This window comes from Cimex lectularius, unplaced genomic scaffold, assembly GCF_000648675.2.
Source record: "Cimex lectularius strain Harlan isolate CLEC.00 unplaced genomic scaffold, Clec_2.1 scaffold46, whole genome shotgun sequence".
Lineage (NCBI taxonomy): Eukaryota > Metazoa > Arthropoda > Insecta > Hemiptera > Cimicidae > Cimex > Cimex lectularius.
In genome coordinates, this window is record NW_019392654.1 from 1,385,273 (window position 1) to 1,404,053 (window position 18,781).

Below are 18,781 nucleotides of genomic sequence, written 5' to 3' on the forward strand. Positions count from 1 at the left end.
GCTAATGCTTCACATTCGCAAAGGATATGTGCCAATATCTCTGGTTCCTTGTGACAAAGTTGGTATGTTTCTGTACCTCCATTTTCCATCTTTTTCAGGTATAGCAAAATTTAATGTTGCGCATTGAGGATTGGACAAGATTATTTATTTTGAGTTTATTTCGCCCAGCCAAACTGATTCTAGTGTATACTGCTAATTAGGCCAATCAAATTCACCAATTGACCAAAAAATGCCTAATGGCAAGGGAATTGTTTGCCACCAGAATAACACTCACCTCCATTCGCCCCATGCTAGAGATTCTGGGTTCGAATACTGACAGAGCCCATGGCTATTTAATTGAAAATGTTATGAAGATTGTTTTTAAAAAAATATTTTTCTTGGAGGCGTTTGATTCTATAGATCATGCAATATTTCTTAAAAAACTTTTCAATATTGGTATCAAAGGATCAGTTTATAATTTCATGAAATCTATATTTGTTAAATAGATCTCAAAAACTAAAATAAGCCAACCTTTTAGCAATTCCACTTATATTAATTGTGGTGTTTCACAGGGAAGTGTTTTAGGGCCTGTACTATTTTTAATTTATATTAACAACTTAAACTAAAACTTTCTAGTAAAATATTGAGATTCGCTGATGATACAGTTACACTCTTTCTGGTAAGTATTATGATGATATGATAAAAAGTATTAATGATGCAATAACAGATTAAAAAAATGGTTAGATAGTAATTTCTTAATTTTAAATTCTCTTAAAACTAAAATTATTAAATTTAGTCTCTCAAATGAAAACAGTATTACATTCTTGTGTAAATTCAATTAACTGTAATTGCCCAGTTATATCCTTTTCTAAACAAGTTAAATATTTGGAAATAATTTTTGATAATAAATTAAACTTTACATTTCATATAGATACTTTAATAAAAAAAAAAGTTTAGAAAATTGTTTTATAAATTTAAACTTTTAAGGAATATTCTTTAGTCAGATTTAATTTAAGTTTATTTTGCATTAGTACATTTCTTGATAACGTATGGAATCTTAATTTGGAGTGGTACCACAAAATGTAGAAATTGTCCAATAATTATTGCTAAACAAGACATGCAAGGTACTACACAAAACAACTCTACATTGATTTTAAAGTGTTGAAAATCAAACCATAATTTTTGAAGTCTTCATATTTATAAGCATAAAATTTTTCCCATTATAGACTTCAATTACACTGAAAGACCAAATGCGTTAATAAAATTTATTGTTCCTAAAGAAAACACTTCCACGCCATTATAACAATGCATATAAAGTAGGATTTTTCTTTCTTTACTTTTTTATTGATATTTCTGTAAAACAATTAGAACCGTAAAAATGATATAAGAATAAAATTGAGATGAAAAAGCATGTAAGAAGAAATCACCCAGTGGTGAGCCTCCTTTTGAAAAATAAATATGACAGTGTTTTTAATTTTCTTCGTCACTTAGGGAATCATGTGGCCATTAGCGTCTCAGTTGGCAGGGAAGATTATCTGGTATGGTAGTGGAACTGAGCGGACGAACCAAAGCGTTGGGATGGGTGAAAAGGGATTGATTTGATTTTTTGTAATTACTTTTCAGAACTTCTGGAATACTTGGTTGACCCCCAGAGTTTGATACCAAAGTCCACGTAAGCTTGAGAACCATGGTATATATTAATCTTTTGTAATTGAGTGGAAGTTTTGATCATCTGTTGAGTAGTGGTGATAACAGTTTGGTTGTCTGTTAATTTTGTTTTAGTTTTGTGAGCGAATTCTGAGTAAGTTGTTTGTCCAGGTAGAGTTATACATCTGAGTTAGAAGTTAATGTATTGGCTTTTCGTTGGATGTTTAATTTTCCACATTTTGGACCAAACATTGAAACACTGCAAATGGTTTTGAAGGTTTCTCTATGCAGTAACTAGAACGTTAAGTGAAGAAAGGATTACTGTATCGTCAGCAAAAGTGGAGAAAATTGTTTCTGTAAAGATACGAATGTCAGCAGTATATATCGTGTAAAGGAGAGGTCCAACAATGCTACCTTGCAGTACACCAGCTTGGATAGGATAGATAGAGGATATTGCAGTGCCTTGACTAACTCTGAAGTAATGGCCAGATAGATTCATTTTTAGGATAAGGTAGTAGGTACTGGGTAAGATGGACTTCAGCTTCCACAGGAGGACCGGGAGCCAAACCCTGTCAAAGGCTTGAGCAATGTCAAGTAATACACCCAGACAACATTGCTTCTGCTCAAGGGAGAATGAAATGACATCCACAAGGCGAAGATATTGATGGATTGTAGAGTATAGGGACCTAAATCCTAACTGGTGACCCGGATTAGTTTCTTGGGATTCTAGATTTGTAGATTTCTAGAAGAGTGACAGGTTCATTTGTTTTATGGGAAATTAATTGAATTGGAATTATATAGGAAAATTTCCAAATAGCAGGGGAGTATGTTATTCATAGGACGGAATTAAAGATGTAAGGAAAACCAAGGCTTTTCTAGGTAGACACAAAAGGATTTGCACGTAATCAAATCAAATTCAGGAATCTTTTTGAGGAGGAGATGACTGATTACAAATGTAAGTGTGCAGCATGATGATGGTCGATAGGTACTGGACAAAAAGTAAGGATTTTTCTTCGTCAGACTTGACCCAAGGGAAGAAGTCTTATATGAAAAGATACGTGATCACCTACAGGGAATTATTATCACGTTGTTTGTTTTTGAGGTTTTGTAGCTCACAGAGTTGTCTGTTGAGTCAATTATAGGTTTGCTTGTCTGACGGGAAATGTAGGATTAAGATTCATATATCAAACCAAAATTGATATAAATTCCTTTATCCTCTTATGATCAATTTAATTTTTTAACACATATTTTTTACACGATTAAAAAAGAGAAATTTATAAAAGTAATATAGTTATAAATTAAAATGTTAATAGTCTAATAAATTGGATGTATACAGCTACCACTAATTTGTATAAATCTCTTTTTTTGTTTATTTTTGTAATGTATAAAATTATTTATGAGCTCACAACTGCTTCCAAGCACAATTTAAACTTACGGGAACAGGATGTTCATTTTACATTATTTTTTATACATTACCATTTAATTTTTTCCCCAGAATAATGTATTTAATGTACAGCAAATAAATTCATTTTTGTCTTTAAAAAAGTATTATAAAGTGGTTTGACCTGAATCAAATAATTCAATACTTGTATTCAAACATGCTGAGCTCCAAGCAACATGGCTTTACCACTTCAGGCAAATACTACTGCTGCACTATGGGTAGTAAAAAGCAAAGTTGAAACTGGACTAGAATCAAAAGAAGTAGCATTAATTTTATTGAATCAAGGAGCTTTTAATGCCAGATGGTGGCCAGAATTATATCTGCTTAGAATCTTTCACTGCTTGAGAAATTTATTTAATCTAGTGAGGAATTATTTTTTAAGAAAGACAAAAGTTCCTATGAAAAAATTTTTGGTGAAAAACAGAAACTGACAGACCAAAGCAGTAGGCGAACCAGGATGATAGAAAATTACCAAATTACATGTTTATTACTAGGTATAGTTTTATATTGTGGGTTTGTGTTGGTGCCTCACCCTGCTTCTTAGCTGACTTAACCCAAAGATTTGGGTTAGTTTCTCTGAGGGTTAGTAATTAAAGGTTAAACACTTATTTCAAAATTGTTAAAATGTTTATTATCTATATTCATTCACTTCAAACATTTTGCGCATCACAGACAAGAGAAAAAAATGAAACCATTTAATACAATTTAAAATGATTTTATTTGCATCTACATTCAATGGTTAGAAATATAAAATTTAATTTTTTTTAAATTTAATATGTGAATAAATGATGTAAATTTAGGTACTGTAAAATTATATAAAATATAAATAATATATAAATTTAAATGAAAAGTAAATAATTAATAATTTGGCCTTATTCGGCGATTGGTGCACTTTCCAGCTGTGATGAGATCGTTTCTTCTTCTAGATTCTCAACATTATTATCATTTTCCCCACTAATATTCTGATCTTCAGAAATAGACAAACTGTTTTCTTTTTCACCTAGGAGGTTGTATTCAATTTCTTTTTGTACATCTTTACCGTTGCTGTCTGTGCAAGGGATCTCGGCACTTTTGTCTGTACTGTCAACTTCAGAGCCTTCTTTTCCATTTATGTCACACACATTTTCACACAAAACTGAAATACAAAAGATAAAACAGTTAATGACAACACTGTAATATAACATGTTTATTTTTATTTTTGGGAAAGAAAATTGTTTATTTTTATTAATTCCATTTTTGTATATAAATACTGCCATGAGAGATAATCCATCCAACCACTGCCTCATTATTTTTTCAAGAGTCTTCACCCAGTTTTACTTGAGCCATGGACAGTAGTCCTTTTTTTAATATATTTTAATTAATTAATTTTTTTTGCAACACTAAACCATCCATTTTCTTTGGAGTCCTTTGAGAAGATTGAAGATTAATTTCCACACAGCAAGACATCGTTGAAAAAGTGGACTTCTTACCTAAAACCTAGTCTTCTACTATGCTTTCCTGCCCACAAAAAAGGAAAACTCCTGGAAATTGTACATCAGAGTAAGTTTTCTTTTGTTATATTTATTGATATTGGTTTTATTTATTTTTTTATTTGAGTTTTTATTTTTAATATCTTTTCTGCCTCTCGAATAAAACGAGTGGCAATCCAGGTACAATCGTACCACAATCAGAGTTTTGAATTATATTTATGAGGACTATGGTAGCCAAGTGGTCAATGTCTCGACTCATAGACTTCGCAATCGTGGGTTCAATCCCCAATTTGGTCGTTACCAATCATTTTGGTCTGCTATCCTCGCTGGTTTTGTCTGTCTGACTCATTCCGGCATTCTGCCATCTTCAGCGTTGTGCCATCTAAAATTGGACGGGTATTAAAGTACCCAGCTATCAAGTAAAAAGTGAAAGATTTGAACTTAAACTCAGCACTCCAATTGTATAGTCTTAGTTTATGCAAGAACAGACATACTAATTTGTAAACTGTTTCATATTCAATGATTTTATAAAGTTGTAAAAATTTGACAACAGCTAAACAGACTTTAGTGTTATGAAATGAACTTTAATTTTTAAAAATAAATAATTAAAATTTTATATTAAAATTCAGCAGTAAGACCAAAAAAGAAGAAAACACTCAGTTTGTCAGGTTTGTATTGGTGCCTCACCCTTCTTATAACCCTGACTTAACACTGAAGATGGCAAAATGCCAATAGATCTGACAGAACAAAACAGTGAGACTAGGCGGACCAGAATGATCATAAAATAACCAAAGTAGACATTTATTTGAAATTTGGTCGTTTGACTTTATAGAAAACTTTCGAATACCATAAAATGTATTAACCGTAATTGAGGGATTGATCCAAGTCTATATGCGATGGTGTCAGAGAAGAACAACAGGCTGTGATAAACCAGTAAGTCTTTGCAGGCTCCAGAAGACTTTAAGTTGATGGAACATTACTACAGTATACATATTGGGCATAAAATTCTCATAAAAATGATTCTTTCCAAACTTGGCAAACGGCTCTGCAGTAAAAAAAGCTTGTCATACAAATGGTCTTATGAATTTTTGTTTTTGACCAAGCGTTGAAGATGGCAAAATGCCGAAATGTACCTAACAGACCAATCCAGCAAGGACACAAAATGATCAGTAATAGACAAATTCCATATACAAAATTACTAAATTGAAGATCTTGTTGACGATGTAGTGATTTTGTTTGAAAATGTGATTGTACCTTCAGTGGGGAGCGTCGATTCTAATTCTGTTATACGTTTTGTTTCCTCTTCTTGTGAAGTATCAATTTCCACTATTCCATTAGGTTCTTTACTTTCAGAATTTTCAGGTGTTTTATCATCACTTTCCTGTGATGGTTGTTGATCACAGTTCTGTAAATATATAAATAAAAACAAGTTATTTAAAAGGGAAATAGTTTAGAGTTATGAATTTTACATTGGATGGTTAATCGAACAATGGTTCATTGTGCATTTTATTTCTTACTCAACTAAGTTGGCTTGTGCTTTTCACTTTAAGTATAAGTCATACTTTTTTTTAACGAGGGTATTTCAACTAAGGGTTATAAACCCTTGCAGAGCCGAAGTTTTTGAAAAAACTCATTTGTTAAGTCTGTTGGGTTTGAATGCAGGGCCGCTGGATTCGAATATGAGACCTTTATAGTTTACCTAAACGCCTAAACCATTGCAGCCACCAAACCCCCAAACTAAATTAATTAGAATAGTATAATAAAATTTTAACATCCATCTTCTTTATTGGCTTGTTTTTCTCTAAGCGATAAGAGAGTAGTCTGCATAAATGCTATGCTACTTATTCTTGTGTAGGATAAGGTGATGTTTTAGAATTCAATAAATCAGAAAATATATTCTTCATTTATTTTAACAAACTTCTGTCTTTTAAATGTACACTACCACAACAAAATCTTAATTAATTTAACAAGTCAGTCACAACTCTAAATCTTGGATGAGTCTATTAACATAGGGACTTATCCCAAATGACGCTTGCCACGATTAGCGTCCACAGTATCCTCAGTGCCTTTCCGATATCTTGACCGACTTGACCCGATGGGTCACAATGGCTAAGTCCCCTTGTTGAGTTCCAGACGGAGTGTGGCTGCTTCTATTCCAGATCGAGTCCTGGAGTCGACTATTCTCAGTGACTAGTATGAGCTCTTGGTCTTGATTAACCTACGATTTTCAAATTATCTCTATTTGTACCAGTTTGTCTACAGGAGTTGGGGTGGAAAGGAAAATCAAAAGTCAGGGGAGTTCCCATGTCACAGGTGGTGTCGTGACCGCGATTTACAATGTACCGTGTTGCTCCATATTTTTGGCTTTGTGACAACCCTTCAGCACTAAATAACTCAATGTTAGTTATTTATTTGATTACTTGTCCAACTATTGCAACTTTATGTTTTCTAGGTTCATGGGAAACATCCCACAGCTCCCATCTGGTCTGCGACACCCTTCGACATTCTAATTTATTTGACCAACTCTGTAATTACTACAGGGCTAGGTTTCCCTGGTTTTAGAGAAACGTCATGTCGCTCCTGTCTAGCTATGACACCCTTCGACCAACTGCTTAATTATTGCAGAGTTGTTTCCCAGATTGGTGGGGACATCACATTGTTCTCGTCCGGGTGATTGCCCCTTCCAAGTTATAACCTTTTTGTGTGGTCATTTTGTTGTTCTTATTTTAATAACTACAACTTACCAGGGACCACTTATAATAGTATAACCACCTGCAATAAATCTTACAAAACTCACAATTACTCTGCAAATGCTTAATGTGGATGAATTTTAAACTATATTATTAAAAAAATCAGTTATTACATTTTCTATTAGTAATGATTTATAAATAAACTTAATAAATTAATTACTCACCTGTATTTCTTGATCCGATTGCAGCCAATGAACTGAAAATAATAAACAACTGTGTTAAAAATTGGAAAATTATTAGATAACATCTTATGGAAATTTAAGTATAACTTGGGGACTACGGTAGCAGAGTGGTCAGTGTGATCTCTTGGCTTGTTGATCCCGTAGTTGTCACTACCCTTACCCCAATAAATAAATATGTTATACTACAATACTCTACTCTGATGAGTATGACTTCATTTATGAAGAAATAATAATAAAAATACTTCTATTTAACAGAAATGATCATGTTTTTTGAGCAGATTTATAGTTTTAACAATACAATTAATTTTATTGTTTAAACAAGTAAAACAATGAGATTGAAGTTAAAATAGAATAGTAATATTATTGTATAGACATTATAGTATGTATTATCTTATTATTGTCACTGTTTACAAATCTCTAGGCCATTGTCTCTTTGGTGTACAGGCAGAGTCAGATGGAATGTGGCGGGTTGGGAGTTTGTCAACTGATGGATTTGTAATGATAGAAAGTATTATTTTAACTGATCACAACTGATTGAATTACTTCTTGGACAAAGGAAACATCAAATTTTTAAGTGTAGTTTCATTTCACACATAAAAGTGAGCTTCCAAAATTTTTTATTGAGTGATTTGAATAAATCACATGAGGAAAGGATAATGGAATGGGGGACTGTAAATATTCTTTGATAATTTGTGATGTCTATGATGTAAGTGTGTGGAATGAACACTGTGGTCAGGTGAGAGGCAAAAGCAGTTGCTTTTCCCTCATCTGACTTGGCCCAACAGCTGTCAACCTGGTGAAGCAGGATAGATGGTTGGTTTTTATCTGCCGCCTAGAGGGATGTATTATATAATATCTCACTTAATCCACTCAAAATTATAAAAATTGAACCAAGGAACACCTAATAGTTTAAAAAAATAATATTTTATACTAACCTAACAGTTTCTGTCCTTTATAATCAGTTATGTATTTTGTAAATAATGTCTCATTGACAATTTCAGAGCTGCAAACAAAAAAGAACATGTGCACCCAAAATGGGAAAGAACATTATCACTAAATATAATATCTTAGGATAAAACCTTAAACAATATTTACATAATTTTTCAATTTTGTTGTCTGATCCAGTTTGATAAGAAATAGTAATTTTTTAAAGACTGCTATGTTAACTCTCCTTTAAAAAGTTTAGACAAAAATTCAAGCTGGATGGCATAGTAAGGGTATGTCTACAAAAATAACAAACAAATATTATACTGAGCAATTCCTTAATTTCCAGTTCTGAGATTAGAATTTGGATTCTACTCACTATTATTAATTTATTATATATATTAATAATTGTTTATAGCGGACTGTGGTAGCCAGGTGTTTAAGCTGTCACGCCAATAGTTCTGGGTTTGAATCCCACCCAGAATAGCCCGTGTTTTTAATCAATCATAATATGAAAAAAGTATTGCAAAGTTGTTCTGACTGCTCGTCCACGACACTCAATGAGTAGTTGTACGTAAAGCCCTCTTATACAACAGGAAATACTTTATTTTATTATTAATTCTTTATATTTATACCTACGATCAACAACAAAATTGTTTTGGTAAAGTATTTAAACGATGTTATATTTTAAACTAATGATTAAAAAAAAGCTGGAGTTTATTGAAGTAATCAGCCTTTTTCCATTTATTTTTATTCATTTGAGCCACATTGTGGCTCGTCCTTCAGTATGTTTCAAAAAATTCCCGATGCAGTTAGAATAAAAATAAATGGAAAAAGGCTGATTACTATAATAAGCCAACTAATCCTATATAATTAATGAAGCAGCTGAGGTAACCAAGTCTTCAAATGTATAACAATAAATAATGTTACCTTTAAAACAAAGATATCACCTGTTATTCTGTTTTTCGCTATCCTCCTCTTCATTTGATACATTATGCACTCTGATTATCTTTCTTCTGAAAATGCATACAAAAATTTTAATTTATCCATATATGTTTAGCGGTCATAATTGATCATACTAATTATTGGTTTTATCTAAGGTTTTAGTTGAGATGAAAAAGTTAGTGTCATGAGTGGGATTTGAACCCACGTCTTTTGGCTCAATGCGACTTCGATCCATTTGGATCCCAACTCTTCATCTCAACCTACAACCTTTCGAATTTTCCCTCTTTTGCCATTTTTCAAATGTATGTAATCAGGAATTGATTCTCAGCAACTTGTGAAGTGGTCACAGGGAGCTGTGGGTTCGAATCCCGAATTTTTCTTCTTAACCAAGACATTAGATAAAAATAATATTTAATTGAAATTTGTATTTGTATTGTATATGTAAAAAAATGTATACATCAGTACATTCTGAAGGTTATTCTAACATATTGGTACACAATTCAAAGAATGCATTGATGCCATAAACAATCATTACTCAAGCTGCAACCACTACCTTTATATGTGAAAAGGATGGTGTGATACAGGAACTAAGAATTCATCGAAAAATCAAAAGAAAGGCAACTAACGGGTGCTACCCATACCAAAACCTTCGACAAAGTTAAAATAATGAACCTGGCTAAAACTGTCTCTGGCCTATCACAGAAAATCTCAACTTTCATAATCAAAATAATCAGTGCAAAGAGATCTGACTGGAAAATAAAGAAAAATAAGACAAACCTTCTAGAGTATAAGGATAGCTGAAACATGGGAAATGGTATGGGCATGAGGGGCCTAATTTTGAGCACTACATCACCCCACCACAACCATCTTTAAAACCTAACTGTGCCATAGAAACATAGCACATGAAATAAATAATAAACATCTCAAATACGCAACAAATAACAATTCTTTCAGAAAGCCAGACAGCTCTAAAAGTTCTCCAAGCATACATGATCACCTCAAAAATTGTCTGAAACTGCCTAATTCCCTGAAAAACTAGGATCTGACCAGTATCGACTATGTCCATAAGAGAAAGAATCGACAGAACGTATCCTATTATTGCCTGTAATAACTAGGCAAAGGCTGTGGTCCTGGGAAACCTGTCCTTGAGCCATACAGATCTAGACACCATACTCCTGAGAAAAAAAGAAATGAAAATCTTCCAGGAAATCCTATAGCAGAGATCAGCACAATAGGCTAAAGTTTCAGTGTTAATATCCATACAACTCCAAATGACAAAGGAAAAACTCCACATTGGTGATATGTATACCTAATGTGGGAAGTTTAGGGGCTGAAAAACAGTGGTCATCACCGGCTGTCTGCGTGTTTTTACTTCTTTTTCTGAGTTTCAAAAGTATTTTCTAACTAACAGCTATTTGTCTGTCTCAATGTGTAACTGACTCTCTGACGATATCCTAAAATTCTAGCCCCACATTTGTGCCTCAGGTTGTCAACTGCAGAATAGGCACAAAACATACAGTATATTTATATAGATCACCACCCAATACAAATATAGAAGTCTGGTCACATTCATTCCCCCAGAGTACTTGATATTCCTCGGAGCGTGGTTATACAACCCCTACCTTTCATGCTAATAAATTAATTTTACTGTCTAGATGTCACACACTTACCCTAGAGAACTTGTTATTCCTTAGGGCAGGTTATACAACCCATTCCTTTCATGCTGATAAATTACTTTTCTCCCCAGACATCAACACTCACCCCAGAGTACTCGATATTCCTCTGGGTAGAGGTGAACCCACTCCATTCTTGCTAATAACTAACTTACTTTCAGATGCCACATACTCACTCACCCCAGTGTACAAGATATTCCTATTATAAACACAACACAGGCCCAACACAAACACAAAAAAAAAACATTGTATATATTTAAAAATCCCTATAGCCCTGAGGTACCAGAATAGTGAGTGCCTACCACCATTCACCAAGATTACAGACAGTCTGACAATACATAAAAATATTGCCTACAAATGGCAAGCCTTCGATTGAAAATTTGCTTGAATGTCATGTTATTCTTGTACAACAGGCACCCATACGATCACTTTCCTGCCAGGTGCCCAATGAGTTATTCCTGAATGACTTATGTATGATCTTTTCAATCCTTTCACCCTGGTCCAGAGACTGACATATTTCTATTTTATGAGATTATATATATATATTATCTTTGTATCATAATAATTAAGACCAAGTTTGTTTATTAACTACTGTTTAATTAAAGGGCAAAACATGCTAAAAACCCAGCATATTGTATGCAATGGTAGTAGGGTATATGGTATACAATTACCTCTTTTTATGCGGTTGCCTAGGAAAAAAGATTTCATCCATTTCTTCATCAAGTTCAAGTTCATTGTCCATGGATCCAATCCTAAAGAATTGCTGAAAGAGTAAAACACTTTAGAATTTGTTTGCAGTTCTATCATTCCTGATTGTATCGGTCAGTTTTTCTCACTGTAAAAATTACTTTGAAAAATATTCTCGTTGTGAGGTGATGAACTTGTAGCTCGATTGTCTATGAATATTTAAGCTTTTGTGACTCATTTGAACATCTTGCCATCTTGGCACACCAATCACTGCAGACGCAAAATGGTCACATACCAGCGAAAATAGAGTGGCAGACCAGGATGATTTTGGACAATTGACCTATATTGATTTTTTGGCAAATAATATTTTTCTATCGCTATTGAATACAAAAATTATCCAGTAAAAAAAAAGCGACGATCTACCCGGACCACCCCCAAAGGGCTCTACCCAATACATCTGCTAATAAATAAATATATATATAACCCCTTCCATCCATGCTAATAAATTTCTTTTATTCCCCAGGCACATACTCCAGAAAACTTGATATTCCTCTGAGCAAAGGATCTACCTCTTTGCAACTGAAGATTCATTCAGATACGGAATTTCTCACAACTTCCCCTGGATAATCGTATATAATATGTTGCATTGTCTTGGGCTCATCATGTTTCACAATTTTTGGAGAGTCTTAAACTAATTCTATTCAGATAAACCCTACATATGCAGTAATTGGACCTAATTCTAATAATAAAAAAAATTCCTTGCTTCCCCTCATCCAGGAAATGTGTTGGGGTCAGGAATCAAAGACTTTAAAAAACCTGCCTTATCACTGTTCCAATTTTTCCATTTAGTGTTTTAGTTAATACTTTCCTTATATCAGATTTCAGCAATTTAATATTCTGGACTTCCTTAGCCAACTTATCAACTACCTCGTTATGCATCCTCCACATGACCATGAAACCAACCAAATGTTACTTTTTTATCTTGGTCATACGTTTTGCTATTTCTGTCACTAGGTAATCACATTTAGCCTTAGGAGAAATTTTTTTATTTGAGAAACTGTGCTTTTGCTATATAATATAGAAAATTGTGGCAATATAATCCAGGGTTTTTAAAAGATCATACATTTCTACCAAAAGTATAGATATTGTTGAGGGAAGCATAATTTTACTACAAAATCACTTAGTAGTATCATAAATGGCACAGCCGGCTTTATGACTCATTATCGAACCATCTGTAAAACTCAAATGGTTATTGGGCAGTCGATTCACTTCCTCTTTGAATAAAAAATTTGCATATAATCAAGTTGGTAGACGAGGTGGGGCTGATTTTTACATGAATTTTTATACATTTTTCTTCAATATCTTTCTGTCTGAACCAACTCGGCCAATGATGAAATTTTTGGATCCCAGAGTTGTAAATTTAGTAATTTATTTATGGCTAATTTTTTCAGTATAATTGTAGGAGAAGGCTCCCCTGCTTCCACAGAAAGGATTACTTTAGGTGTGCACCCAACCCAGATGAGCACACCCAGAATCCGTCTAATACATTATTATTAATTATTGCTAAAGGTGTAAATTTTTTTCAGGTCCGCAAAAAAAAGCGAACCGATATCCAAAATTGATCTAATCGAGGATTTGTAAAATAGTAAACCTATCAAGAATTCAGCCCCCTGCCATCTCATGCCAGTGAAACTGCAAATTACATTATACAATTTTTCGCATTTTGCTACGGCGTTCTTAATATGTGTAGTTCAAGACAATTCGGCGGTCTAGAGTTAAACATAAAAGTTTACCTGGAATTTATATGAAACTATTTTTTCATTGGTAACTCTACTTTTCTTCTTCTATTGAACAGGCATAACACTGATATTGTTTCTGATATAACTAATCCATTCTTGTTCAACCAATCCTTTAAAACAGGAATAAAATTAACAAGTTTGTTCAAACATTGGGTTCTGGAATCGCACACGACATAAATACACATATCGTCAGCACATTGTATTACCTTAATTCTTTCGGCTATTATTTTAAGTCTGACTTCAATGCAACAACTCCCCATCACCCTAACTTTATTCACAGTATGACATTGCGACGGTGCTATTTAAAAAAATGAAAGTTCAATGTCCTTGCTATTTTCATTTTAAAATTGATGTCATAATTTGAGCAAACAGAAGAACATGATAATATTTATGTACGTTGTTAATAACAAGTTTTTTTGTTATTTTGTTCAGAAATTCATGAGTTTTAATAACAATTAATAATGCTGATTTCAAAGAAAATTCACCAAAACACCGGCAAATCATTTGCTGGTAGATTAAAATTTAACTAACCCCTGCTGTGCAGAGGGCCTTTAGTCTCCTAGTCATTAAGTAAATAAGTGATCAAATTTTGTCTTGTGAAACAGACTCCCTTTCTGCAACAAGAGCAGTTTGAAGCAGTTCAACACTTGTTGGAGAAGGAAAATCATCTGTTTATCATGTCCCACAAATGTTCTATCGGACACAAGTCAGGAGAACATACTGGCTAATTCAATGTAGTAATCCCTCCATACTCTGAGTAATGGATGAAAACTCGGTCAAGCACTATCATGTATTAACACGAAGCTGTCACCACTAAATGGGACCACAATTTCAAGCAGAACTTCCTCAATGTACCTTAGTGCAAACAAAGATGACAATCAATTCGTACAGATGTTGATTTTATCCCATACCATAACTGACAGCTTTGAAAAGGCTGAATGGCACATGAAGTCAAAGCATACTGTCTTCTTCACACCCGGTCGCAGGCTATCTGATTGCTGCTATCCAAACCTCATCTGAGAATAAAACAGCCTCCTATTGTTCTACAGGCCAATCAAGTTGCTGATTTGTGAATAGTCCCTTTTTACTTGATGCCTCTACAGTTCTATAGAACCTGATGCAGGTCATCTAGAGACTAGGCTATTCTCAAGAAGCCTTCTGACCCACCCTTTCGGACAATTTGGACTACCTATCAAGGAAGCCATTAATTGACAGTTCGGTAAGAGCAATATACACAGTTGTAAAATGTGATTAACCAGTAACTTCTCTTCGATTAAGACTTCTGGTTGCACTAAACTGCTTTAGACCATTATGGCTGGTAGAATACGGCACACTGTGTAACCAATGCTATGACCATCATTGGCAAAAGAATCTACCTGGAGATCTTCCTGACTTAAAACAATGTTTTTAAGGAAAAATATAAAAAGTGTAAAGGATTCGAAACACTATAAAACACGTTATTAATGTTGTGTTTACGTTTTAAGTCAACTATTAATCATTATATCTAGTTTTTATAGAAAAATAAACAAATAAGTTCAAATGCGTTTTTTTTTGTGTGTGTATTTCACTAGGTCTTCATGCCCTAAATTTATGAATTTATTTATGTCTCCCAAGAACAATATTTTATGGATTTTCATGTTATTTAGCCTTGGATACTGAAGCATCACTTTTTGAGACACCTTAAGCAAGACTTTTTAATGGTAGTTATGAACAACAATGTGATGTTTTACCAGCCTAAAAGGACATGATAACTGGTGAAAGTTAAAAGTCAATTTTATGGTAGCAATTAAACTGCTTGTTATTATTATCGTGAATGTTATATTTAGTGTAATATAAACAGTGTTTAATGTGTAATTAAATATGTACATACTATTAATATTGAAGGACCTCTTGCAAATATGAACGCCGACAGCACTGGCAATTGTTTATTCGGACCCTTGTTTACTTTCAGGGATTGGCGACTTTCTACGGATCGGATAACACTATTGCAACCTACCAATGCGAACTGTCTACCAAGAGGTTACCATTAAAAGTCTCGAACATCTTCATAGTGACGTCATAGAGTTAATGCTGGTTAGTTTGTTCCTCGTTTTTGAACATCCTATAAAGGGGACCGCGGTAGCCGAGTGGTTAGCATGAGAGACTCTCACGCCGCGGTCGTGGGTTCGATTCCCACCGTTGCCCCTGGCCCTTTTTTCCCAATAACCCCCCAAATTTGAATACACATATACGATTTTGTCACATGGCTAATATGCATAGTTCATAACGCCAAAAAAAAAAAAAAAAANAAAATAAGTTAGTCAATTTCTAAAATAAAAAATATTGACTTCTGATTTATATAAGCTCAAATTTGAGCAGGCATATACATACATAAACGAGAGTAGAGCCTTCTCGCAGTCCATCGGCATTCTTTTCAAAAATACAGTTTCTACTCAGAGTTTGTTGTTTTCAATGATCCGGATTTCAAGCTTATAGCTCATCATTCTAGGAAGGAGTTCGACAACCTGATGATGAGCTATAAGCTTGAAATCCGGGTCGTTGAAAACAACTAAATGTGAGTAGGAACTATCTTTTTAAAAAGATTGAACAACACCCTCACTCCACCATTTATCATTTCTATGACCAACGGAGATTCCAGATGTCATTTATAATAAATTACCAGCAGACCTTGAGACTCATCCACCCCAAGTGTCTTATCAGTTCAGCAGCCGAACCTGGGCTCCAGGGGCTAGCAACAGCTAGGTCATTTCAGCCCCCAAAACAGTTTTAAATCAATTCACACTCTTATATATATATAATATATATTATGCAGAGTGGGCGACCAAGACCCGAGGGGTTAAATGCCTGGGTAGACTCGTCCCCACCCCTAAAAGGTCCGGGACTTGGTTGGCTCACGTGTCAATTCACACTCTAAATTACATTCTTATTTATTTACTCAGTTAGTAGGCTGTGGAGTACTTGATATTCTTCCATCACCCTTTACAGGCAGAGCCACCAATGTTTCGAATCACCTCTTAAAGAGCAAATGAAGAAAAAAAACATGTTTTATTTCACTCTTCAATTTTTTATTCGTCAAAGGCATGACGTGGCCATCGGCTGATGATTGATTATCTGGCGACTGAGCTCATGGACCAAGGCAATGCAATGCGTGGAAAGGGATTGGTGGAAAATTTTGTAATTGGCTTTAAAATGCTGGAACAAAGGAAATATCATTCTCGGTATAGAATGAGGTTTGATACATAAAAAGGAGGGTTAACATTTTTTCTTAGGACTTTTGATTGGAATCTTTGGTTCCATTGGGAGTTGACACAAAAATTCGGCACGACAAGGCAACTCTATTTAGTTTGGAGGAATATGGATCGTCTGTAAGGTAATAGTGATAACAATTGGTAACTTATTTAGTTAATTATGTTTTAGTCTTTATGTTATTTCAATTAAGTGATTTTCCAGGTGAAGTCGTACGTAATCACCAGGGGATAATGCATTTCCGTTATCCTGGAATCCTTTATGCTCCACAGTAAAGCGAAATAACGATAATAAAATATCAGATCAAGACAAGGGAGCATTCTTAGTCCCATCCTGTTGTCCATTTACATTGCTGTTCAACACATACCAACAACATCATTACCGAATGATCTAACCCAAATCCTATCCCAACAACTCCCAACATCCAAGAACAACTTCAGTTTATCAAATGGTGAAAAGTGGAGGAAAACACCGAAGAAGGAAAAATATACACATTGAAGAATTACAGTTCTGCCCTCTATTGTACATACTTCGACCCTTGTTAGATATTTAGATACCTAGACAGTAGACGGACGTGGAATTCCCACCCAAAATCTAAGAGACAAAAACAACAGAAGATAGGCTAAACAACGAAACTTTTAGCACCAAAATCTATTTTGACCGTCTGTACTAAAACGTTATTACTGCGACCACTTTGGACATACGCAATGGAACTGTGGGGTTCAGCAAATTTCCCACATAATATGTGTGTGTGTGTGTGTTGTTCTTGATGTTGTAAATATGAAAAATACCTTCTTTTTTTTAATTAGAACCATTTATTAACTAAAAAACGTGCGTACCTACGGCAAACTTCAACATCATCCCAATTCATAAGTATTTTCCCATCATGTGGTTCTTATTTTTTTTTTTTTTTTAAGTCAATATGGTATTTTTCCTATTAGACCATCTTTGCCTCTTCTTAGTATAGCAAGATCACATGTGGTTGCCAATTTAGATCTGGGGATGTCATGGATGTAGCACAAGTAAAGAAAAGGCCTCAATACGCGTCCCTGCGGAACTCCAGCTCGTATAGATCTTGTTACCGAAATGACGCCGTCTTGTTTGATGCTTCTATTGATCAGATATGACCGGGCCATCTAAAAAGGACACCCTGCATACTTTTATAGAAATTTATTGGAAAAATCCCAACCTCTAATAGAGAGAAGTTTGGGAGCTGAAATTTAGTATCTTTCAGTTACAAAAACAGGTACTTTACATTTAAAGTCTAGAAACAGACGTTAAATCAAACTCAAGGGAGCATCAATCGAAAAATAGTAACCTTTGTAAAAATTTTTATTGGTTTTTATTTTAAACTAAACTCAAATTCAGAATTTGACGTTAGCCACTGCTGTAGCCCGCGAAGCGAAGAAAGAAGCTTAGGAATTTCCCTTTTATCACGACTAATCCTTTTAAACTTGACCTGAATATTTAAACAGCAACAAAATGAACCTTGTTATTTTATACGTTACACTTTCGGAAGAGGTTTAGAATTTGGATAATTCACAATGCACTCGTTATTTTAAGATCTTAGATCCGATTAAAGAGGTGGAAGTGTCAAAATGACTGCAGATCACACACAAGAGCAATTTAGGCATTTTTGAATTAAGACTACGACTTTTGATCATTTGTTCATAAGCAATCCAATTTCTTGCAGTTAGCAAAGGCTATATAAATCTTAATGCAGACGTGAGAAAGAACAAAAGAGCAAGACAAATAGTTTTCGAACAAAAACTATTAGTGTAAAGTATATAAATTAAACCCCAATCTTGAAACGTGTTGTGCTTTGGCTTTGGCGAGACATAGTCTAGATATTCTGGAATTTTGCCCATAACAAGAAGCCCAAACGAACTGTGCTAAATCGAATTTCTAAAAATATTTAATTTAATTTTTTGAATAAATAGAAAGTAGACATAAAAAGGAAAATTGGATGTGAGGGTGATATTGCAATTGAAAATTATAACAATATAATTTTTTTTAATGAACTTTAATTATAATAATGG

The 18,781-nt window shown here is 34.0% G+C and overlaps 1 protein-coding gene across 1 annotated transcript; it reads right to left on the minus strand.

Moving 5' to 3' along the window:
- Window positions 1–3,763: 3,763 nt before the first annotated feature.
- On the minus strand, window positions 3,764–15,507 carry LOC106669833. Its single transcript, XM_014399614.2, has 7 exons — window positions 15,367–15,507; window positions 11,682–11,773; window positions 9,343–9,408; window positions 8,404–8,471; window positions 7,451–7,482; window positions 5,791–5,941; window positions 3,764–4,202 (listed from the first exon to the last, which is right to left on the minus strand). Exons 2-7 carry the CDS (start codon window positions 11,750–11,752, stop codon window positions 3,940–3,942), a joined length of 651 nt encoding a protein of 216 aa, XP_014255100.1. The 5' UTR covers window positions 11,753–11,773; window positions 15,367–15,507; the 3' UTR covers window positions 3,764–3,939.
- Window positions 15,508–18,781: the final 3,274 nt, after the last annotated feature.

Coding starts and splice junctions, on each gene's coding strand:
- LOC106669833 (XM_014399614.2), bottom strand. CDS start 11,752: ATGGACAATGAACTTGAACTTGATGAAGAAATGGATGAAATCTTTTTT. Junction 5,942..7,450: donor AATCGGATCAAGAAATACAG/GTGAGTAATTAA, acceptor ATATATTTACAG/AACTGTGATCAACAACCATC. Junction 4,203..5,790: donor ATCGACGCTCCCCACTGAAG/GTACAATCACAT, acceptor TTTGTATTTCAG/TTTTGTGTGAAAATGTGTGT.